Source organism: Bison bison, unplaced genomic scaffold, assembly GCF_000754665.1.
Source record: "Bison bison bison isolate TAMUID 2011002044 unplaced genomic scaffold, Bison_UMD1.0 scf7180017864518, whole genome shotgun sequence".
Taxonomy (NCBI): Eukaryota; Metazoa; Chordata; class Mammalia; order Artiodactyla; family Bovidae; genus Bison; species Bison bison.
Window position 1 is genome coordinate 17,834,816 of NW_011495071.1, and position 25,237 is coordinate 17,860,052.

At 34.0% G+C, this 25,237-nt stretch overlaps 1 protein-coding gene across 3 annotated transcripts in view; it reads right to left on the bottom strand.

Moving 5' to 3' along the window:
• Positions 1–255: 255 nt before the first annotated feature.
• Positions 256–25,237, bottom strand: part of FAR1 (fatty acyl CoA reductase 1) — a 75,806-nt gene continuing 50,824 nt past the window's right edge. For 2 of the 3 annotated variants that reach the window (XM_010830577.1, XM_010830578.1), the window contains exons 4-12: positions 22,715–22,894; positions 19,569–19,746; positions 18,406–18,450; positions 18,166–18,284; positions 17,018–17,085; positions 15,373–15,544; positions 7,980–8,109; positions 5,682–5,809; positions 256–3,988 (exon numbers count right to left, since the gene is read on the bottom strand). In XM_010830577.1, the coding sequence (XP_010828879.1) occupies positions 3,826–3,988; positions 5,682–5,809; positions 7,980–8,109; positions 15,373–15,544; positions 17,018–17,085; positions 18,166–18,284; positions 18,406–18,450; positions 19,569–19,746; positions 22,715–22,894 (1,183 nt within the window). In that variant the 3' untranslated portion in view covers positions 256–3,825. Of the gene's footprint in view, positions 3,989–5,681; positions 5,810–7,979; positions 8,110–14,895; positions 15,068–15,372; positions 15,545–17,017; positions 17,086–18,165; positions 18,285–18,405; positions 18,451–19,568; positions 19,747–22,714; positions 22,895–25,237 lie in introns of all 3 variants that reach the window. The other variant, XM_010830580.1, reaches the window with a different exon arrangement.

The following is a 25,237-nucleotide window of genomic DNA, read 5'->3' on the forward strand; positions in this document are numbered from 1 at the left end:
TTCAGAAAAATCTCCACTGTCTCTTCATCTTGTATAAAAATACAGGTATTGTATGTGATCTGTGATGAAGGAAGAAAGGGAAGGAAGGAGAGAGGGAGTGGGGAGGGAAGAAGGAAAAGGAAGGGAGAAAGAAAGAAAAAGACAATTATAGGCTTATTAGCCAACCATAAAGATACTAAACTCATACTTATCACTTAACATTTATCTATATAAATATAGTTTATAGCCATCAACTTGTAAAAGAGCATGTCAAACTTAATGTTAATAAAATTTGTTTTAATCAAGAAAAATCAAAGGAATTAACAAATATGCTCAAATGACAAAGATGATTTGTTTAGGAATCTTAGTGATAAAGATGTATGCTAAGAGTATCACCATTAAAAAAAAAAAGACATTCATTCTATGAGTAGAAAATACCTCAAGATAAAAATATTAATTCAATAAGAAAATATTTCATATTTCTTTATCACAGAGACTGTAGATTTAATTAACTCATTTCTATATTAAGTTATGCAGTATACATTCCTTTCTCTAGTTGCTCATGCAAAAGAATAGAGTTTTTCTCAAATAGAACAAGTCAGTGCCAACAGTTTCAAGTCATGACTTAGAGTCAAGCCTAGAAGAGCTTGACCTGGAAGGCCATTTATATTCATCTGTACCCTGGCCTGATATCAGCTCTCTCCTTTTTTATGGTTACACTCTATTACTAATGAATGGTTCTTTATACTTACTCAACAGACAAGTTACAACAAATATATTTATAAATTAATATGATATCATTCAATGGGGAGGAGAGTACCTAGAACCTAAGTGACACCCTGGCACTGTTTTCAGAAAAACCACCTTATTCCAGCTAATAAATAAAAATAATATTTTAACAAAAAGTATTCATCCTGCCTATGTGCTTCCTCTAAAATGCTGTGTAAGAGACTTAGAATTCAATAAAATTAGGATACAAAAAAATAATGAATACACCTTAAGAAAGGTAAGAAGTGAGAACTGTTTCCTATAATTCTAACCACATTACCTCATGAGTAACTTTCAGGACAATTATTGTAAAAAACAATAAATACTATAATGGAAATATAGGGATTCATTTATTACTTTTTGGTTTACAAACAAAGGCACCCAATAATGCTTGTATTTCTTATAAAAGACTATCGATTTACATTTAAAACAAAAAAGCAAAAAACCTGAACCAGTCCCTACAGACAAGCATAGAAAAGGAAGAGAAATAAGATTTTCCCTTCCTGCTTCCAAACTTTATTACACAGATTCAGAAAATGTTTATTTTATGCCATCCCCAAGTCAAAGAATGTATTGCCATGCTTCTCGGTGATGAGTTATTAAACATATTAATGTTGCCAAGTCAAGTTTACTTACAGTTACAATGACTTCACAAGTGACAAATGCATATGCCAGAATTATAAGAATCAAGAGTGAATAGAGGAAAAAAACAATGTTTAAAATATAGCTTTATCAAATGAGTTAAATGATTTATTAGATTTATTCAACAGGCTATCCTGTTAAAATTTGAGTCTGTGTGTAAAAATATAATCAGAAAGAACTAAAAAAACCAGGCCTAGCAAATGACATCAATACAAAGGATTTCTAAAATCTTTATGTTTGCGTTAAGCTCAAAGTCAAGTTGGCGAGGATTAACAACCTATGTATGTTTTATACTAATTTTAAAACTTTTAAGTTCCAGAATGACATATTAATTTATTCAATAGCTTTCTTTTGACAAAAGAATTCTAAACACACAACATTAATGCAGTGGCCTTAGCACCCTCCCAATTATCATTTCCTCGAGTTAGATTACAATAATAATGACAGAGTTCAAAGATACACACCTCCCATGTACTTCACATGCCTGCTACAGTTGTGCCTGATTCTTTTGCAAGATACAAAGATAAGTCATCTAAGTATATTTGGCAGATGTATAAAAATCATACAAATGTTAGCTTATTTTCAACACATTATGGAAATGTATTGGAGAGATGGAGCATTCAAAGGATAGAGCATCTACAGTTAATTATGTGGGCCACTTTAAATCAAAGGCATCATCATTTATTCCATTCTTAGACACTGCCATGGTCTCTCACACCTTATAAAAGGTATGGTCCTAGACCAGAGACTTCAGTATCACTGCAAAGAATATATATATATTTATATTTATATACATATTTCTTTTAAAATAATGTTTTAAAAGTTTTACTACAGAAAATCTGGCTTCAACATGGAAGCATTTTCCTTTTCAAGATTATACACCTGCATGGAAGAAGGTGATTTCCTTTACATTTAATTTTTTCACAATAATAAAATAAACTTCTTATACATTGCATCTGAATTGATGAAGAAAATTAAGATTAAAGTTCTATGTAACTTTTTGTATTGTAAACTGACTTCATTAAACATATTCAAGATACACTGTTAATGATTTAAATATAGTACAACTTGATCAGCTAAATTAGAACATGTTATGCTGATCTGTTAAACCAAATGTGTGTTACAACAGTAAGGAGAATTAACTACTATTAAGATTTAAAGGGAATTATAATGTATCATTAAAATATACATCAATGTTCTTGCTATTACTTGTTTCTATAACTCATTTCTTTCTAAAAGCTAAAACCACATGCACAAAAAATAAAAGTTATCTTAAAACTCATTCAACAGTTTGGTACTTTATGTGGTATGTAAATAAAGTTCTTTATTTAATCTTATACACATTATTTTATGCATTATTTTTCTTGAAGGAATTCAGCTCTCAAGGTCAAAAGTTAGTATGTGTTTACACACATATGAAAACATTTTCTTAATGTTATGACTACCTGCAAATACATTCTTCCATAGTAATGTACTTTTAGTTTTAATTGGACAGTATAAGCCTTTTAAAGTCCTATTAATAAAATTTATTAAGGGAGTAGAGCACAAGTATGATGAATTCCTCCCTGTACCCACACCTGCTTGTCAAAGTCTCAAGTAATCATCCAGCTTCAAAACATGAACAAAATGTCACAGAATTGGTTTTTATTTGGTCATAATGTGGTCAATAAAAATGTACTCCTATTCTTCTTAATACTAATAGGTTTAGTGAATTTTCATTTTCCTTCTAAAAACACATGGCATATGCTGATACGGATTCTCAAACTCATTTAGATCCAGTAGGGTCTCTATAACAATATATAGCCTTCTGATTATGAAAGTAACTGATTGCTTATAGAAAATGATATGTGTCAGACCTCAAATCAGAGAAGGAAGGAAACTGAAAATGTTTTTCACATTTGAGACCATTCAGTAACTTATAGGATGATGTGAAAATAGTTTGGCTGTAATTTTAACAAAACTAAAAATCACTTAAAACTGATGATAAAAATCAAACACTGTAGAATCAAATATCTACCAACTTAGCTAGTATTCCCATTCAAATAAATGCTTTCCACTGCACTAAATATTATAATTAGAAAATCACTCTATGTTAAGGCATATTTTAATTAGTATGTTCCAGAATTGCACAGTTATACTGGTCAGTGTTCCTATCTCCCCCTCCTACCCTTACCCAACCATTTTCCCCCAGGGATCAAAATGTTAAGTCATGGTTTTGGTGGCTATTACAGATTTGAATTGGCATACCACAGTGTATTCACTAGGCTTTTATGAGCATACATTAAAATGTTACATAAAATGTACCATAATTTACTCCACATTCTGAGCTAAGATGGTTTAATGTCTTGACAAAAGGTGAAATGACTTAAGTACATTTTACATTTTATGCACTTAGACCACCATATGCATAGATGTTCTAATGCTAAATTCTTGTCTTCAGTATCTCATAGTGCTGGATGCTCGGAAGTAAGACAGAAACTTGTAACACAGACTAACCACAAAGTACCAGATGTTTCTTGCCATTTGTGATCTTGCAATAAAAATGCGCCAAATCAGGATCACAAGGATAGTATTGAAACCGTAACGTATGTTTCTCAACCTGGAAAGCAGATCAAGAGATATATTGGATACTATCTTCTAGAAAAGAATATTGTTGGATAGCAGATAATTCATATTCAAATCTTAATCTAATCAAAGTTCAAATCCATATTAATTTGAAACTTACTTAAAAATTAACTAGAAATTAGAAAGTTAGCAAACATCAAAAACACCTGACTGTGCACATTCTGGACAGCAGTCCATCAAACAATGTATTATTTCTATTAACAATAACACAAAGTTTTTTGTAACATTTGGGATGTAAATTTACTTCTTAACAAGTACAATTAAGCAGCCTTCTGTATGCCCTAAACTGTGCTAGGCAACAAGTATGTTAGGTAAAATAGAAATATCTCTTGTAATTCCAGAGTTATCTCATCTAAAAAGGGAGATTCATTACATACATCATCCTACAGACAAAATAAATATTTTTGGACATCTTTAGCTGCTTACAAGTTGTCAGACAAAAGAACTTACTCCTTCAGTTATAGCTGTCCGTCAAGATCAAAAATCAACTGGACAAGTCCTCATACCATGAATGAAACATGGTACTTGCTCTACTGAGGAAGACACTCCCATTCTCAAAGAGCAAAATGCATATTATCTTGCTTATGTTTCAAAACATTTTTGATGTTTTTTTAATGGTGTTAGAAAGGAATCTAAATTGTTTAGGTATGCCATAACATTACATAAATTCCACTAACTTAAACAGGCAGTGAAAGATATAGGACTACAGTTGATTCTTCAACAATGTGGGGGTTGGGGCATCAATCCCGCACACAATTGAAAATCTAAATATAACTTTAGAGTCAGCCCTTCTTACCTGTATTTCTGCACCAGTGAATTCAACCAACTTCACACTGTGTGGTACTATAGTATATATTTATTGAAAAAACACCACATATAAATGGACCCACACAGTTCAAATCCATGTTATTCAATGCTTAACTGTACAATATATAAACAATGGGTGTAGACAAAAGAACTTTGCTCTGCCACTCAATGTGACCTTTCAAATACAACTTCCCTAAGTCTCTATTTCTTCATCTACACAACTATCTGCCCTATAAAGTCTCAAAGAGTTGAAAGAGCAAGAATAATGTGAAAGTTTTGAAAACTGTTATAAAAATTGTATTAAAAATTACTATGAATAAAAGAGATTACTATTAAAACTAATTGCATCTCTGAATAATGGACTAATAGTAATTTTTTCTCTTGTTTTCTAAGTGTTTTTTAACAATTAGTACATATTAGTTTTATAAGAGACTAAGGGAAAAGGAATAACTATTTTATAAACAAAGAAAAAGCTCTATACTGAATAATGTATTATTAGATCTCTTTTCCTCTTCTAAAGATGTATTTCAATAAGGTAGAAGAAACTTTACATTATCTCCAGTTTAAAATACATTTTTATTATCTCCTGATATCTTCACTTCTTCAGTAGCAATAAGGGAAGATCAAAGTGATATTTAAAACTAAATTCCACTTGACTTTCTTACTAATGAATAGTATAAACTGATGAAAACAGTAAGCTTCAATAGTCATAGGTTAAATCAACACTACCAGAGTTACAGTCCAAAGGCAACCACTTTCCTAAATACAATATTATTAGCAATATCTCAAGTTAACAGCTTAGGAAAAAACTAGTATTTCATAAGGAAGACAAGATGAAATCAAACCCATATAAAACTTACTTGTTCAGATGTTTTCTAGCTGCAGGAAGACCAGACATTTCTTCATTCAGTACATATTTCTTAGTTCCCATACAGTAGTTCTCTATATATTCTGCCCAATGTAACTGCCGTACATCAATATTAAAAGTCTACATAAACAAAAAAATTACTGGTTATTTTCTTGAATAATTTTCTCATAATTATTTCATATAAGTCAAAAATTCACTTTTTCCAAAGGCTAATTCCACAGGACATGCTTACAAAATGTTTACCATATTAATTTTAAAATCTTACTGCTACTCACAAAAAAAGTTCTTACTCCTATTTCATTATCTTCCATTAAACACAGAAACAATACACTTATTTCCAGTTTCCTTCTATCTACAGTATCTCTTCTTTTTGAACATCTTGCATACTATACAGATTAATTTTCCTAGAGAATAGTATTGACATTGAGAAAGAATGTGGCTTTCTTTTTTTAAGAAGAATGAAAGCCGGCTTAGGAGTTTACATAACAGTAAGTAGGCCATTTGATGAAAACAGTAGATAAATACAGAAAAGAAAGCCTTACAAAAATGCTACTTCATGACAAAATAAGAGGGATATAATCTGCTCAGAGCTCTTCCACACACAATCAGGTAATTTTTTTGGTGTGATAAACAGATTATTCATAATTTAATTTACCATCACACTTCTCTGAAAATAGCAAGCTCTAGACTAAAAATAAAAAAGCTACCATAAACAAATCATTAAAGTACCACAGCACTGAAATGGAGACTTAAGATATGAGATAATATGAGAAGGTCATACATTTGTATAATTGGATTCCCATAGGAAAAATGAAAAATAATAGAAAAAAAGCAGTATCTGAAAAGACAATGGCTGGAAATTTTCCCAAAATTGTGAGACATCAAGCCACAGATTTAAAACACACACATACTATATATACACACATGTATCTATACATATTAGAGTAAAACTGCTGAAAGTCAAAGAAAGAAAATTTTTTTAAACCAGAAAAGGCACTGTAGATTACCTCCAAAGAAACAACCATTAGTCTGACCACTGACATCTCAAAGGAAGCAATGGAAGCTGTAAGATTATGAGACAATGTCTTCCAAATGCTCAAAGAAAGCTTGCTAACAGAATTCTATAGCAGTATGAATATCATTGAAGAATAAAAATATTCCAAGAATAAAAACTGAGATAATCTAACATCAATAGAAGACAAACACTAGAGAAAGTACACTAATGGGTACTCTTTAGGCAGAATGAAAATGATTCCAGACTGAAGTCTGAAATCATTAGAGGAGGATGGAGGAAGAAGTCAGAGCAGTAAAAAGACAACTATACTGGTAAATCTATATGAATACTAATTGACTAGAGTACACGTTTTAGCCTTTGCATTATCCAAGAAAAGGTGGAAGTACCAATATTTTATTAGGCCTTGCTAAATTAAGAAATGATACTGTAAAGCAGGAGCAAATTAGCCCCCAGGCTTCCCTGATGGCTCAGTGGTAAAGAATCCACCTGCCAGTGCAGGAGATGCAGGTTCAGTCCCTGGGTCAGGAAGATCCCCTGGAGAAGGAAATGGCAACCACTCCAATATTTTGCCTGGGAAATCCCATGGACAGAGGAGCCTGGTGAGCTACAGTCCGTGCAGTAGAAAAGAGTTGGACACTACTTAGCAACAACAACAACAAAGCTGAACAAAATAATCATTTCTAATTATGAGATTTAAGTAGAACACTAAAGTAACATACAACCACATAAGTTAGTGGGGGTAGTAATCAGAGCTAAAACATTTTATGGTCCTAAGTATCATTAAGGAAGAGGCTATCTATACAAATCACTCAATTTTTTGTTAAGTATGCATGTTCAAATATCTAAGGTAACCTTAAAAATAAAATTCATAAGAGTTTAAGTTTCAAACTAACAGAAAGCAAAATGTAGAATGGCAAAAAGTAGAAGAGACTATTTGAAAAACAATTTCTGAGACGTTTTCCTTAAAACTTAAAACAGTATTTGGGGGGGAAATGCATAAAAATTCTCTTTGAACCTGACATTAAAAGAGAAAAAGAGAATCAACATTTCAATCATGCTTTGAAAATATTTCTGCTACTCTCATACTTAATTAAAAAATTCTAAAATAAAGCAACTTTATTTTATTACCAATTATGATTGAAAATGGGACACTATAAATAGATCAACTTTCTTATTGCATAATGGTTGTAGAAAATATCCAACTATTTCTCAGGTTGCTAATTAGCATACTCTAATTAGTATGCTCCTTATTTTCTAATATAAAAAAATACTTGCCTTTTTATCTTCAGGGTTTAGTTGATTCATTAACATATTGACATTGTCAGTACTCCAAACCCAAGAATTACTTGTGAAATATTCAAGAAACACCATAGCTTTGTGAAGACGAGTTATTGTTTTCATCATCCTGTATTTTAAGAAAAATTGAGATTCATAATTTGCATAGATAAGGAAAAATCTCACCACCACCCAGGGAACCAGTTTCTATTTTGAGACACTGACAGTAAAATTTCAATAAGTGTACCAAATCACCAGGAAATAAGAATATTTCTGCATCTTGGAACATTATATAAATGCAAAACAAAGAAAAAAAATTAAGCAGCAGTAAATGAATTTAATATTGCCTAAGGAGAGTTCTGCTGATATATGAAATGGAATATTTCAAGGCCAAATTTTCTACATATAATACTAAGCAAATAAATGAATTCAATTAGCATTCTTTTCCTTTTTTGTTCCTTAAATCACATTTTAGTTCAGCTTCGTTTTAGTAAGATTTTCTGTGAATTCATAACATACTGTTACATTTTAATCTCAACTCTTCAGCATCATGGAAGCAAAGTATACAGAAATATTCATTTGCCATTTAGTTAACTCTCTCTATATATTTTAAACAACTTGCTCTTGAACACCAACAGGCGCCTGGATGTGCCATGAAATCAATGACTCATGGTGACAACTTTCTCAAATAGATATTCAATATATTCCCTAAACTTCCCAAATCCCCAATATCCATCTTTATAAAAATAAGAAAATTTGATACTTTGTTTCTTTTTAAAAGGGTGAGGGGCTTTAATCTTTAAATTTGGCATTTTATATATCATGGTTCACTGTAAGTCATTAATATCATAACACTAACCAGAACAGTAACATCTACACAATAATAATTATCAATGATAGGGAGAGAAATAGAAGGCAGAACTTTTTGAAACACACACACCAAAAATTCCTAATCTCTGATAAAAAGAAAAATTATATGTGAAGAAATACTTTAAAAGAATTCTATTTATAGTCCCACAATTAGGATTAGCATTATGCAGTTTAGAGATCTCCAAATCAGGGCTTAAGAAATGCGAGAAATAGAAGAAAATGAGAACATTAGAAATGAGGAGGAAACCAAAAGAGTAACATTAGCTAAGCAATTCTGACATTTTCAACACATTTAGAAAGAAATCCGGAATACAGAATACTGAAACACAATGAGACAACGTGGACAATGTATGTAAAGAGGAACTGTACTTCATTAAAGAAAGTAATTACAAAATAAAACCTCCATTAAACACAGAAAGAATTAGTGAGCATCAAAGGCTAAATCTAGACAGGAATAGTTCAAACAGAAAGAATTTGAAGGGAGGAGAAGATGTACAAGATTGGTAATTAATACTCACTATCACAGCCAGTATAGTATACATGAATCACACATATACACATATTTGGTTAATGTGGCTTTCTGACATACACCTTATTTAAAAAGTTTTTCTTCCTAACTCCATTTTCACTGACAATTCTCACTTAGTCTTATTTTCAGATTCATTCAAGTGACAGAATTACCCTAAGAGTCAATCAGTGATTCCACCATAATTACAATAAAAAACTGGAGAGGGAGAAGGAAATTCGAAAGGTCATATATATATATATATATATATATATATATATATATATATGTTAAGTTCACAGAACATTTATCAAGTAATAAAAGTCTGGACTGAATACTATGGGAAATATAAATAGAAACTTAAAACTCTGCCCCACTAGTCTTTGGTTAAACATGCTGTAAGAGCAGATGCCTGGGACCACATTGCCATGTATGTTCTGAATATTCATTCTTTATTACAGCAACCTGAAACAAATTCTTAAAAACTTTAGAGAAGGGCAAGAGCCTAACGATCATCTAGTCCAGGGTTTCTCAATCTCAGCATTATAGACATTTTAGGCCAGATAATTCTTTGTGGGAGGGGGCTGCCGTGTGCACTGTAAGACACTGGGCAGTATCTCTGGTCTCTACCCACTAGATGCCAGGAGCATCTACCCAGCTGCGATAACTAAAAACATCTCCGAAAACTGTCCAATGTCCCTTGAGGGAGGCAAAACTGCCCTCCACGGAGAATCACAAAAATAAAAAATTTAAGATTCAGAGAAGTTAAACTAGAGAAAGTGAAGCTAAATAATAAAACAATAACAAAAAAAAGGAGGCCACAGAACCATTTTTCTAAAATACCATTTTTAAGAGAAAATAACTACTACATTTCAGGAGCTAAAGCAGATAACTTATACTACTTCTATATGTGATAATATCATGCATTCTAGTCCCAAGAGACTAGTCACCAGAATCCATATGATGCGTATCTGAGTTGTATTTTTTAAATTATACCCAGATATACAGTAAGTCATATTTTTATCAAGCCGAATGACACTCGGAACAATGCAAATGAGTAAAATGGACACCATGAATGACATGACTGACATTAGTTTAATGCAGAAGCAGGCATTATATTAAGGTCCTAATGTAAGGTGTCGGAGAAGGCAATGGCACCCCACTCCAGTACTCTTGCCTGGAAAATCCCATGGACGGAGGAGCCTGGAAGGCTGCAGTCCATGGGGTTGCTAAGAGTCGGGCATGACAGAGCGACTTCACTTTCACTTTTCACTTTCATGCATTGGAGAAAGAAATGGCAACCCACTCAGTGTTCTTGCCTGGAGAATCCCAGGGATGGGGGAGCCTGGTGGGCTGCCGTCTTTGGGGTCGCACAGAGTCGGACGCGACTGAAGCGACTTAGCAGCAGCAATGTAAGGTGTAGAGGCCACTACTTTGCTCAGCAAATAATCTGAACAAATTTAATAATATAAATTGTAAGACTTTATATTTAACACTTGAGGCTTCCCTGGTGGCTCAAATGGTAAAGAAGCTGCCCTCAATGCAAGACACCTGGGTGGGGAAGATCCCCTGGAAAAGGGAATAGAAACCCACTCCAGTTTTCTCTGCCTGGAAAATTCCATGGACAGAGAAGTCTGGGAGGCTACAGTCCATGGGGTCTCAAAGAGTCAGACATGACTGAGCAACTACCACCATGTATTTAACATTTATAAAATTGCCTAAATAAAAAACCATTATGTCTCTTGTTGCTTTTAGAGTGAAAGCTCCCAAAGCATTCCTGGTTTGATATTTAGAAAGCCTTGTACAGGACAAACCTCAGTTAAGAAGACTCTTTATTTGATGCTTCCTATTTGTAGCAAATTTTAATTCCCAAAGGTGGCTGCAAATATTATCTCCCATCTTATACGTTCACCTACAGTATCACCTTAACTATTAAGAGGTTCCATTAAGAGGTGAAGGTAACATACCAACAGAATGAGGTGGAAGTGATACTGTGACTTCTGTGGGGAGTTAAGAAAAAGTAAGGTAGCTTTCTGCCTTGCTCAGTGGAATACTCACCCTTGAAGCCTTCAGAGGTCATGTATGCTGTTCAACTCCCCCTGAGGCTGCCACACTGTGAGGAAGCCCAAATTAGTCCATGTGCAGAGACCACACTGAAAGGTTCTGAGACTATATGAACAGAGATAGATGTCTGGCCACCCAGCTGCTCGGCACCCTTCCTTTCCTTTACCATTCCCTACAGTGTACCTGGCTCTAGTCCCTATGACTGCAATCACTTCTAAGAGAGAACCATCCCATCAAAGCCTTCTAGAACTTCTGACCCACAGAATGAAATGATTACTGTTTTAAGATACTAAGTCTGATATCAATTTTATCTAAATTAAAAAAAAAAGATTCTAAAATTTGAAAGATTTGTCATGCAGCACAAATAATGGGAACAAATATATCAGTACTGGGAGTGAGGGACTGCTGTAATAAAAATCTAAAACATGCAGTACTGGCTTTAGGATTAGGTGGTAGACAGAAACTGTGAGGCCCTTGAGACCACTGATAAAACATGGAAGGACCAAGGATGTTAGTGGAAAAAATAAAAGGGCTATACGGAAGCTGTTGGTCAGAGTTTAAAGGTAAGTGAGGAAAATAATGTTGGAAGTTAGAAGAACAAAACTATTGCCTATGGTCACATGGAAAATAGAAAATGTATCAAATAAACTTGATGATCTAAGCCAAGATTTCCTCAAAGAGGACAAAGATGATCTTAAAAAATGAACTATCTGGTTTTAGTAGAATTTGGAAGGAATGTAAAATTCTAGCCAGGAATTCATTTAGAAACAACTTCTGATCAAAGATCAAATCGAGAATGCAGATGTAAGATTCTGTTAGGACCTCAAAAAGATTAAAGTAGTATACTTCATAGAAACTTTCAGACAAAAGTTTCATTCCAGATGTTAAAGATATGTCTTACAGAGGCTCTAAGAGGCAGGATTTAAGAGTCTAAGGATATAAGAGGCAAAGATTTAAGACTCAAGGGTGCTGTTCCACAGCAACTTCATAAGGAACCCAAGACAGAGAAAGGTATGTCTCAAAAAGATCTGTGGGTATGGCTTTGGTCTAATGGACTGGATTATTTTAAAACAAATACATGGGAAACACACAAAATTTTAAAGGAATTATGAGTTTATACTTAAAAGGACAGAGACAGTACTAAATGCAAAGAGGCCTCTGCATTAAGGTTCAGCAAACCAGAGCTTAGGGCCAAATACATCTATTTTTAAAATAAAGTCTGACTGGAACACAGTCATGCTTGTTCATTTACATATTGTCTGAGGCTGCAGAACTGAGTGGTTATAAGGTGGAAGCTACATTTAACAGCAGAGGTAAAAAGCTGCAACAGAATCCATATGGCTCACAAAGACTGAAATATTTACTATATGGTGCTTTACAGAAAGCTTTTGGATCTCTGCTCTAAAGACTCCCAACTTTTTGTGGGCAGGAAGTAGAATAAGAAGGCAAACACAGGCCTTTTTTTTTTTTTTTTAAACGGGAAAAGAAGGATGACTCAGGAGAGAACCAAAACCTCAAAGAACAACCAGAGAGGGGGAATGAAACCCTAACTAAGAAACCATCAAACATACCCTGCTGGAATGCAGAATTATTATGGACCAGTGATTGCTGTGTGCCTCTTACTTTTTCTCTTTTGAACTAGACTGTCTAAATTATTTCCTATGCTTGTCTCACTATTATACGTCGCACGGGCAGGAGGTAACCTGACACTTTAGTTCACAGGTTTTCAGATCAATATTTGAGGAACTGTATCTGAAAAAGCGTCATCCACAATTAAAACAGATTTCACTAACCACACTGGCTTCAAGCTTTTGTCAGAGAGGTTTTGTGGGGAAAAAGCAAGAGTGTTTTCCATGTAGGAGGAATATAAACTGTTGGGACTAGAAGACTGACTATAGCAAACTGCACTTTCCAAAAACAGTTGCAACAATACCTTTCAGATATCTCACCAGCTCATTTACAAGATGATCTTGACTATTCTCTATATCCCTGCTCCTGGAATCTTGGAGCAAAAAAAAAGATCTGTGACTCGCCTGGGACTAAATGAATAAGATGGAAGTAGTGCTGCATGATTTTCTAAGGTAGGTCAGAAAATGCACATTGCTTCCACCTTGCCTGCTGAAGCACTTTTCCTTGAAGCCTCCAGTTGTCATGTAAGCAGTCCAACTCCCCTAAGGTGACCACTGGTCCTTGCAAAGACACTCTATGAAAAGATCCGGATACCACATGAAGAGACAATGATACCAGCTGTTCCACTACACGTCCCCCTTTCAGTTCCATCTGACCTCAGTCACATGAAAGACCTCTAAGCCAAAGCTGCCCAGTGGATTCCTTCCTAAATTCCAGATGCTGAGAGAAGCAATAAACCAAAAGAAATAATAAAATGACCGCTGCTGTTTTAAGCCACTAAGTTTGAGATAATTTGTTATAATAGATATTGATATATCTATTATAAATTATTTAATCAACTCTGGTCTTCATTTAAGTTTACTAAGCCCCCTTTTCTGTGTAAAGCATTGTGATATATTTAACTTATTTTACTTTTTGAACCTAGTTTTGACTTTTCTGTCCTAATCTACATAAAATCTATTAATATCAAGATAGCATGCACTGTTCAACACCACTCATATATTTCAATATTTAACATACACGATGAGAAACATAACAAGACAACTGAATCCACAGAAAATTCCCTACATGTAACTCAAATCCTGATACACTATAACTAGCAGATATCTCGCTTTTATTTTTTGAGCAGCTGACGAAAGTTCTGGAATCAGCCTCTTCTTTACACTTAAATACTCAAATCCTGGACTCTCCAATCAAAGGCTCCACTACAAATGCCAATGTAGTTAAAAAAATAAATATTTTTATAGTATATTTCACTATAATTGTGGTAAAGACAGTAGGATTACTTAAGTTTGTGAGCTTTCAATAAAAAAAGGCCTTTTTATAACAACTATAAGAAATCAAGTTTTCAATTTGTTAACTTTTGTTTTAAACTATGACATTATCAACCTGAAAAATTAGTCAAAAACTGTAATTACAATATTATAAGCTGAATGGGAAGCTGAGACAGCTCAAGCAATTAATTTCCTAGAAGCATCCTAGGTTTTTTTCATATAAAACTGTACAATCCACTTAAAACAAAACATTTAACCCTTAATCCCCTATAAAACTCACCTCCAAGTTATTAATGGGGAGAGAAGGGCTCAATTTCAGCTTATAATAACAATGACAACCTTGACGCTGGACATTTCCTGTAATATGGGATTTTGGAGGATCAATGGCCCAATAAGATGAGATCCACAGTCTCCCCAATATCCTCAATTTCTAAGAAATGTTCTAGCATCCGGATTGTGATTGTAATTAATTAGGTTAGTAACTAAAGGTAAAGCTCATGCTAGCGACTTTTTGTCTCTCCAGCAAGCCTCCACCACCTTACCAATACAGTGTATTTACTGCTATTCTTCTTACCACGGTTTCTGACCTGTCAACCTGAGTGCAAGATCAAGCAATAATGCAGGTACTGTATGTCTGACACCCTTCCAATAATGAAGCAATAAGTTGTTGGAACAAAACTTAATACTGGGGCGCCTGAATACTTGGTTTAAAGGATTCATCTTGAAGAAATGATTTAGATAATATCCTGCAGGAAAAATAAGCATCAAAGCATTTTGAATGTTATTTTGTTATTCAGAAAAAAATACTTAAAGTTAGACCTAGAATTCAGCATATGACTATACTTTATCATCCAAAATTTAGAACAGAATGAATTATAACAATACCTTTGCTTTTCTGACAAATTCTTAAATTCAAGAGTCTTCTCAGTCACAAAAGGCCATTAAGCCTTATCATAAGCATAAACAAATACAGAGTTAATACTCAGTTTAGTGTAAGCATGGGTTGTTTAACACTCAGAGGAACAGATAAGACAGAGCTAGTCACCATTACCTTGGGCTTCTTCCAGTCATCCTGAGGTAGATATCATACAGGAATGCTGGGGCCTTATGGCTTACAGCAATCCAGTAATAATATAAAAGGTGATTGGAGGTTAGATTTACATTGGGCCGTCTGAAGGCCTGTTCGAGAGGATTCCTCTTGAAAGTGGAAATTACATGGTATTCTGAGGAAGAAAAGTTGTGTAACAGCTTTGATAATAACCATGTAGTGAAGTTTTGTAAAAAAAAATCATGTTTTTACAAAGCAAAATATTTTACCAAAGATGTCAGAGTGTGCTCATTTAAAAAACAAACATTTCTACTTTCTATAGTAACTAAGGGAATATGGGTATTAAACTGCTGAACTCAAGTAGTTTTAGAACTCCCACTATTTATGAATTTTAATTAGATGAATGAATTTTTGCTAAAATTCACTCTTAAAAATCTTTTTAATGTTTTACCTATATCAGTTTACAATGTCACTTTCTATATTTCACCTCTCACGATAGCTTCTTTCTTTCTGTTCCTCTTTCCAGATTCTTATTACTGTACTTACTTAAAAAAGAAAAGGGAAATCATCATCCTTTGCTTATGAATAATTAAGTTGCTCAAATTAACATTATCAACAAGCTTAAAACAACCCCAAATTAACTTCTGCTGTAATTTATCTAGGTTATACAATATCAAAACAATCAACTCTATTATCATCTCTGTTAATACTTCAATGGAAATGTTTACTGAGATATTCACTAGAAAATAAAGCTCAATTTGATTTTTGCTAAACTTTGTAACACAATGAAAGACTACAAAAAAACCTAACTCATTTGAAGTGTTTTAAAATTCTTAAAAGAACACCACTAATTATCATAAGATTAAAAGCACCCTAGATTTTTTTCCCTTATATTCTCTAACAGTCAATCATTAAATAGAAATAAAAATGTCATAGAATAACCTCTAGGATAAAAGACAAAGATTTACTTTAAAATCAAAATTATTCCACAAGGGTAACAAAAACTGTTTAATTAGAGATAAAATAAGACCTAGTACACTAAATCAACACTGTAAATATATTTTACTTTATATTTGACTTAAAAATGATTAAGTTTCAGTACGTTCTAAGTTATACTATTCCTGTTTTGAAACAAGTAACAGCATACACACTATTGCTGTGAATTTGTGAATTTAACAGATTAATAAACCCAACAGAAAATATTCTGGCAAAATGTATCCTACTTGCTTACTCCTTCCTCTTAGGACAACTAGCTATTTCCTATGATATATCAACTCTTGTAGCTACGAGTGATACTGCCTGTGAATAAGGAACATCAGGATTAAGAATGCCCATGAGGGAGGAAAAAAGGTTTATTTCCATACCATGGGTATCTATGGGCATTGCTGCAGATGGCAGCAGAGAAACAATAAGGGTCAGGCAAGGGTGGGATGAGGAGGGAATACACAGCTGGGTATTTTTAAATTTATGAAACATTATTAAGGACCAAAAGGCAGTATTAGTCGATGTTCTAACATGGCAACTAAAATAAGAATAAACTTGTAACTGGGTGGCTTTAATGCCTCATGGATTATTCTAATGTAATTGGTGAACATTTTAAGTTTATAAAAATTTATTCTAACATTCAAAACTACAGGTAAAATCATACCAACTTCACCCCAGTGGAAGGGATTAGTGCTTCCTGTTGTACAGTTATACACCATGATGTTTCTTGGTCTGCAAAGACAAAGATCAAAGCAATGAAAAATTTTAAAAAGCTAAACTTAACCAATCTAAATCTTGTATGATACTTAAGTAGGAAGAAATGAGGACTTTTCTACCATAAATATTTAAAATACTATCTTTAAAGGATTAATTTTTATGTCTGAACAACTATTTACACTACCCTTTTTTCCAATCCTACCCAAAAAATATTTATAAAAAAATAACACAGACTTCATATTTTTCTTCTTGTATTAGCACAAGTCTTTTTTTCATACAGGAAGAAGAACCACCTCAGCTCTTCCTATCTCCCTCCCATTTTCAGAGGCTCTAGTTAAAAAGAAATTGTGAACAGAATTCGCTTTTACCAGAAACAATATATTCATATAATCATATCCCTCCTTTTTGTAAAATATAAAACAGTGACTTGAAAAATAAGGGAAGATTATTATTTAGAAAAATGTCACTGAGTAGGTGTTTAGGTTTAAGTGTTAGACCTATAAATATTATATAGTATAGTGAAGTCGCTCAGTTGTGTCCAACTCTTTTCGACCCCATGGACTGTAGCCTACCAGGCTCCTCCCTCCATGAGATTCTCCAGGCAAGAGTACTGGAGTGGGTTGCCATTTCCTTCTCCAGGGGATCTTCCCAACCCAGGGATTGAACCCAGGTCTCCCACATTGCAGGCAGACACTTTAACCTCTGAGCCACCATGGAAGCCCCATGAGTTGATTAAAGTGTACTAGTGTGCATGTTTAATACATGTAAGTTGTTCTCTGTGAATTTCACCTCTTATATATAACAAGTTTATACCAAGTTTTAGTCTGTATTAAAAAAAAATACATTAAAAAAAATTTTCTAATGACCTTGTCTATCCTGTGCCAGTACACAAGAATTTATGTTAATTCTTATTACTGCTGATGGAACCACTTCATTGGCTGTGGTAAGTCAACTCTTGCAGTTGAAAGTAATAATATCTATATAATATTGGTATGGGTTAATAAACTGATAAATATCCATTATAGAGGATATTTTAACATTAGTTCTCTTCTCGGTTACTATACATCTAATAAACGACATTGCCATCTCATATACCTATTTACTCCGGAATACCAGGCTGCCGCAAGACTCATGTTGACAACTACATCTACAGGAACAAGATCTGCAAGGGCATTGTTGGAGGCACGCATTGTTCGAAGAATTCCTTTCCCTGCCTTTGTTGAAATTAAAAACAAAACCTTAAGATACAGAACCCATAGTGCATATACACAATACAAAGATACACAGGAAAAAAAACAACAGAATATTCAATACAATAAAAGGCTTATTACTTACCGCAATAAAAAGACCACTTGGTCCATTAAAGTTATCAATCCATCCCTAATACCAAAAATTAAAAAAAAGGAAGGGAGCTTAGAAATACTATAAAATTAAAGATTTACAATTTGAACTCTATAACTCCACAAACATACTTGGTAGTCTTCTTCTAAGAACTAAAAATCTGACTATATTCAGGCCAGAATATTTCTCCCCACCTTAAATAGTCTTTTCTGAGATTGCAAATGACTAAATAAAATAATTTTCAAAGGGTTACCTACTCTTTCATTAACTCTGCAAAGAGAATTTTGCAAAAAGGAGTTTATATCTGTCAAATATTTAAGCTAAATTAAGATTGCTCAAGTTTGATTTTGTGCTAGTTACTAAGGCAGTATCCTTAGGTTGAAGGAAATGGTAAATTCTCAAGATTACTGAATAAAACAGAGTAATGTCAAAGTATCAAACAAGATAGTATCATTTACTACTACTACAGAGACTTAAGTCTTTCCTAAATCAATTTATCTCATTTTATATCTGTTTTCTCTTATTTCAGAGATTCACAAATACTGTAATGCCTTGCTTTTCTACAGTAAATCACAGAAATTTATCTTCCTTTTCTACAGCAAATCACAGAAAATTTTTATCTTCCTTAGCATGTGAACTATACTATACAACAATTGATGGCCTTGTATCGTTAATGTTAAGAAAACTAATGAACTTCTTAGAAGACCTGCCTCTTTTAGGTACTAAAAAGCAAATGAAATAAAATAAGATCTTGAGTATTCTCACTTCTATTCCCTTCACCTCCACAAGGGAAACTAATCCACAAATAATTTTAAAAGCCAACAAATGGTGATGTGTCAGTGTCTAATCTCTTATCAATGACAAAGACCCTTGAAAGGCATGGTCTCCTCTGACTCCAGACAATACCATAACCTTTAATTTTCAGTTAACATTTTAAAAGTTTATCTGCATTTCTATACATGCAACATTATAATACATGCACCTTACATAAAAGTACCAATTAGAGTGTCTCTCTCTACAATTGGAAACAACTTTGCCACAGTAAGCCATGTTCAGTAAACAAAACCTGCTCTTAAAAAATTGCCAACTCTTTTTGTACAAAATTATGACTTAAAATTCTCAATTCCAATTATTTACAAAGATCTCTAGCAACTTACTGGAAAAGGTTCTTTCCAACTGGCACCAACAATTGATGGCCTTACAATCACCACATTTAGCTTTGCTCCTTCTTGCTGTACAACATATTCTGCCAATGCTTTTGTGTATATGTATGTATTAGGTCTGTCTCCTATCAATTTGGGTGTGATATCATTTACTAAGCCATCATCCATCCACCTGGTAAACAAAGAAATTACATGCAAAAATATTTTCAGATATTTTTTCACTTCAATAAAATATTTTCAGATATATTTTCATTTAAAAAATGAAAAACCACTTTGCAAATTTCAAATATATCTATGGCTCCAACTCAAGTGTTTGACAACTTCTACTAAAAAAATAAAAATGGAAATCAGCTTTACTTTCATTAAACGTCAACCACAAATCCAGATGTATATCCAGTTTCTATAGCTAAAAACCAAGAGTTTTTTCATATACCATATGGTAGGTAGCAAAAGTGAATTAGAACTGATTTATGGTCTTTTTTTAAAAAAACATCTTCTAGTTGTTAAGTATTCATATACTTCCTATGTGTTTGACAAGGAGCACTACCCCAAATCTAAATAGCTGAAGTTGTTTCATATTACACAATAGATTATATTTTTTTCTAAAGTCTAAATAAATTCCAAAATACATCTGGCCCCAAGGAATTAAAGATTTGTATATAATCACCATAACAGCATAACATATTAATTATATACATTTTAAATGAACATACATTTACAATATAAAAGGTCTAGTAATCTACTGTCAAGTCATAAAATTCCTTCAGTTCTCTCAGTATCTTTGAAGAAAATGTCTACTATAATAACCTATAAGAGGAGGGTGATATACTAGGTGATCTCTATAGTCTTTTTCAGTCTAAATTTCTAATTTCAATGTTATGTACTTGTTTTCAATTAGTTTTCCTTTTTGTCTATAATACTATGCATATTTGTTACTGTTGTATACAGTGATACCCATACTAACTAATGAGGATATATAAAATGGGACTATCAAGATAAACTTTCTTCTGTATGTTAAAGTTACTTTTTTGTGTGGAAGGAAAGGAATATTTATAAAATTGAAGGTAGGTTACTATTCAACATAGGAAAAATTCCATAATGGAGATGAACTTCAAAAAATGGATCAAAGAGTCATTACATTAAAAAATAAAATAAAACAGGCTTAACTAGGAGAGACTGTAGAGCCAGTAAGACTTATCACTGGAGGGAGATTACATAGTCAATCTATGAGTTATCCTAAAATTATCTGCTGGCCAGATTTTTTTGTAAACAAAGGAAGGAAATAATAGAGTAGGCTTATAGGTTCTTTCTCAGCAACTCAGATGTTTGGATAGAGAAAAAATAAACAGATAAATTAACTTACATGTTCAACTTTTCCCAGAGATATTAAACACATTTGCCTAATGATCTGAGGAAAATGAGGCAGATATTTGGAACCATCGGAAAAGGCAATGGCAACCCACTCCAGTACTCTTGCCTGGAAAATCCCATGCATGGAGGAGCCTGGTAGGCTGCAGTCCATGGAGTCGCTAGGAGTCGGACACGACTGAGCAACTTAACTTTCACTTTTCACTTTCATGCATTGGAGAAGGAAATGGCAACCCACTCCAGTGTTCTTGCTTGGAGAATCCCAGGGACGGGGGAGCCTGTTGGGCTGCCGTCTCTGGGGTCGCACAGAGTCGGACACGACTGAAGCGACTTAGCAGCAGCAGCAGCAGCAAGAAATGGAGTTAGAAAACAGAAACCAGGGAATTACCATAAGAATGTCCCAGAAAGCTCCCAATAATAACTTTCTTACAAATCTATTTTCTCATATTTCTAGGAAAACTTTAAAGAAATGGACTTCTATGCTTATTCAGAAGAAAACTTGGAGAAGGAGCTATGAACATTCTGTAGCACCCCTGGGAAGTAAAGAATTCAACTGAGAAACAGGGGGTGGTAACTAAGGAGCTGAACGTGAACAGGATCTCTTGGAAGAAGAGAGACCTAAGGGCAAATAGAGAATAAAGGAAGAAAAAGCTTGCAGGAATATTATATGAGAATAAAAAAACACGTGAAGATATATGGATACTGAAATTTTCTATAATTATAGTCTATAAAAGAAGAAAAGATGCTGCTATTTATTCTTGCTTTGATCCTGTTCGTTTCACTCAATGAGAATGTACAGGCTAAAGCAAATGAAATCTTGGCCATGCCTAGTTGTATCCACCAAATCACAAACACTTCTCAAGCAATAATTGATAGTAGGATTCTAGTCCTTCAGTTCAGTTCAGTTCAGTCGTTCAGTCGTGTCCGACTCTTCGCAACCCCATGAATCCCAGCACGCCAGGCCTCCCTGTCCGTCACCAACTCCTGGAGTTCACCCAGACTCACGTCCATCGAGTCAGTGATGCCATCCAGCCTAGTCCTTAGAAAGATAATAAACAATAACACTAGGAATATCAATTAAAGGATCATGACTCCTCTGATTTCCTAAAAATTCAAGGCTCCTCTGAGGATATACAGTTGACACTTGGAAAAACACAGGGCTGGGGCACTGACTCTACGTGCAGTAAAAAATCCCCATGTAACTTTACAGTCAGCGCTCTGTATCATGGTTGTATATCAACACATTCAATCAACCACAGACTGTGTAGTACTAGAGTACTTATTTACTGAAAAAATCTGCATATAAGTAGACTCACACAGTTCAAACCCATGTTATTCAAGAGTCAACCATATTCCACTGGGCAAAATAAAAGCATAATCTTTTAATAAATTAGACCTTGCTATTGAATAGGCAGTCATTTCTCTCCATGGATATCAGGAACTTCTTGATGGCTAAGATTGATTCCTTGAAAAAACTGAGACTCTAATACCATGAATAAGCTGTTTTAAAGGCTTTCCTCCAACCATCACACCTGTTCAAAAATGAAAGCTTCACAATGACTTCACCTAGAGTCATTAGGTACAAATCAATACAATAAACAGAACACAGTAGATATATAATAATTTGCTGAGTAAGGAAGAGAGCAATGCATACATATGTGTGGATGGAGAGAGAGAGAAACTAAACAGACAAAGAGATACATGTAAATAGATAAATCTGGATCCAAAGTTTGGGGTCAAAGCAAATTTGAATAAATTTCAAACAAACATACTCTAAAGAATCAATCAGCTTCTTGGGATCCACAGGGGGTGGATAGACTACTTCATCAATATGCTTTCGATTGCAGTAGGCATATGCCGTTGATACATGCATGAACACTTCCAGATTCTTCATCTGTTGTGCAAGCAGAATAAGCTGTCGTGTACCAATCACATTTAACTGAACAGCATCTCTGTAAAACAAAAAGTCACAATAAAAAATTGGGAAGCTATGTCTTTCTTTCACCCACTAAAAAAAAACTTATTTCCATTTTAGAGTATCAAAGATAGAAAGGGACAAAGAGGTATTTGTTTCTTTACAACTAATCCCTTAGCTCAGATTTTGTTTGTTATTTTAACATGAAGTACAGCCATTCTATCAGTTGTATTTAAAATTTTTCTGATTATTTGAAATTTCCCAGAAATAGACACAGATAATTTCAGTCTTTGGCTTTTATGCATACATTTCGAAGTCATTTTACACTTTTTTTGCATCTTGATTTTTGAAAGCATACTGTTTTATGAACTGACTATACCACATACAAAGAAAAGAATAAGTAATTTTAAAATGCTATGGTAGAGTAATCAATCAGGACAAAACAGTCAAAGAAAACGCAAAAACCTTAAATTTTATTAACATAAAATCAAATAAAAATGTTTATCTCTCTTTTAGTAGCAATTAACCTAACCACCTTTTTAAGGCTACACAATGCAAAGGGGTGTTAAGAACAAAACTGGTACATTTGTTACAAGAGTGACATGCAAGATCCCAAGGTCTATATATTCCCTTCTTGAAATTTATTTGAGGCAAAAATTTCACAAATGCAAAAGTATATACGCAGAATAATAACTGATAAGGCACTACCTAGAAATAGCAAAAGGCTAGAGCTCAAATATTCACTATGATATGATTTAATAAAGTAGGTATTTTTAACACAATGAAAGAATACAGCCATTAAAAAAATTATGAGAACTATAAAAGCATGGAAAAATATGTGTGAATAATATTTTTTAAATTCATACATCCTGAAGTGAAGTGGGATTAAAAACAAGACTCTGGAATAAGACCTGGGTTCAAATCTGGCTTAGCATACCTATCAGCATCACGAGATGGTCAACACCAAAATCTGATTGATTATATTCTTTGCAGCCAAAGATGGAGAAGCTCTATACAGTCAGCAAAAACAAGACCGGGAGCTGAGTGTGGCTCAGATCATGAACTCCCTATTGCCAAATTCAGACTTAAATTGAAGAAAGTGGGGAAAAACACTAGAACATTCAGGTATAACCTAAATCAAATCCCTTACGATTATACAGTGGAAGTGAGAAATAGATTTAAGGGACTAGATCTGATAGAGTGCCTGATGAACTATGGACGGAGGTTCGTGACATTGTACAGGAGACAGGGATCAAGACCATCCCCATGGAAAAGAAATGCAAAAAAGCAAAATGGCTGTCTGGGGAGGCCTTACAAATAGCTGTGAAAAGAAGAGAAGCCAAAAGCAAAGGAGAAAAGGAAAGATATAAGCATCTGAATGCAGAGTTCCAAAGACTAGCAAGGGGAGATAAGAAAGCCTTCCTCAGTGATCAATGCAAAGAAATAGAGGAAAACAACAGAATGGGAAACACCAGAGATCTCTTCAAGAAAATCAGAGATACCAAGGGAACATTTCATGCAAAGATGGGCTCAATAAAGGACAGAAATGGTATGGACCTAACAGAAGAAGAAGATATTAAGAAAAGGTGGCAAGAATACACATAAGAACTGTACAAAAAAGATCTTCACGACCCAGATAATCACGATGGTATGATCACTCACCTACAGCCAGACATCCTGAAATGTGAAGTCAAGTGGGCCTTAGAAAGCATCACTACAAACAAAGCTACTGGAGGTGATGGAATTCCAGTTGAGCTATTTCAAATCCTAAAAGATGATGCTGTGAAAGTGCTGCACTCAATACGCCAGGAAATTTGTGGCCACAGGACTGGAAAAGGTCAGTTTTCATTCCAGTCCCAAAGAAAGGCAAAACCAAAGAATGCTCAAACTACCACACAATTGCACTCATCTCACACGCTAGTCAAGTAATGCTCAAAATTCTGCAAGCCAGGCTTCAGCAGTACGTGAACCGTGAACTTCCAGATGTTCAACCCGGTTTTAGAAAAGGCAGAGGAACCAGAGATCAAATTGCCAACATCCGCTGGATCATCGAAAAAGCAAGAGAGTTCCAGAAAAACATATATTTCTGCTGTATTGACTATGCCAAAGCCTCTGACTGTGTGGATCACAAGAAACTGTGGAAAATTCAAGAGATGGGAATACCAGACCACCTAACCTGCCTCTTGATAAACCTATATGCAGGTCTGGAAGCAACAGTTAGAACTGGACATGGAACAACAGATTGGTTCCAAATAGGAAAAGGAGTACGTCAAAGTTGTATATTGTCACCCTGCTTATTTAACTTATATGCAGAGTACATCATGAGAAACGCTGGGCTAGAAGAAGCACAAGCTGGAATCAAGATTGCCGGGAGAAATAT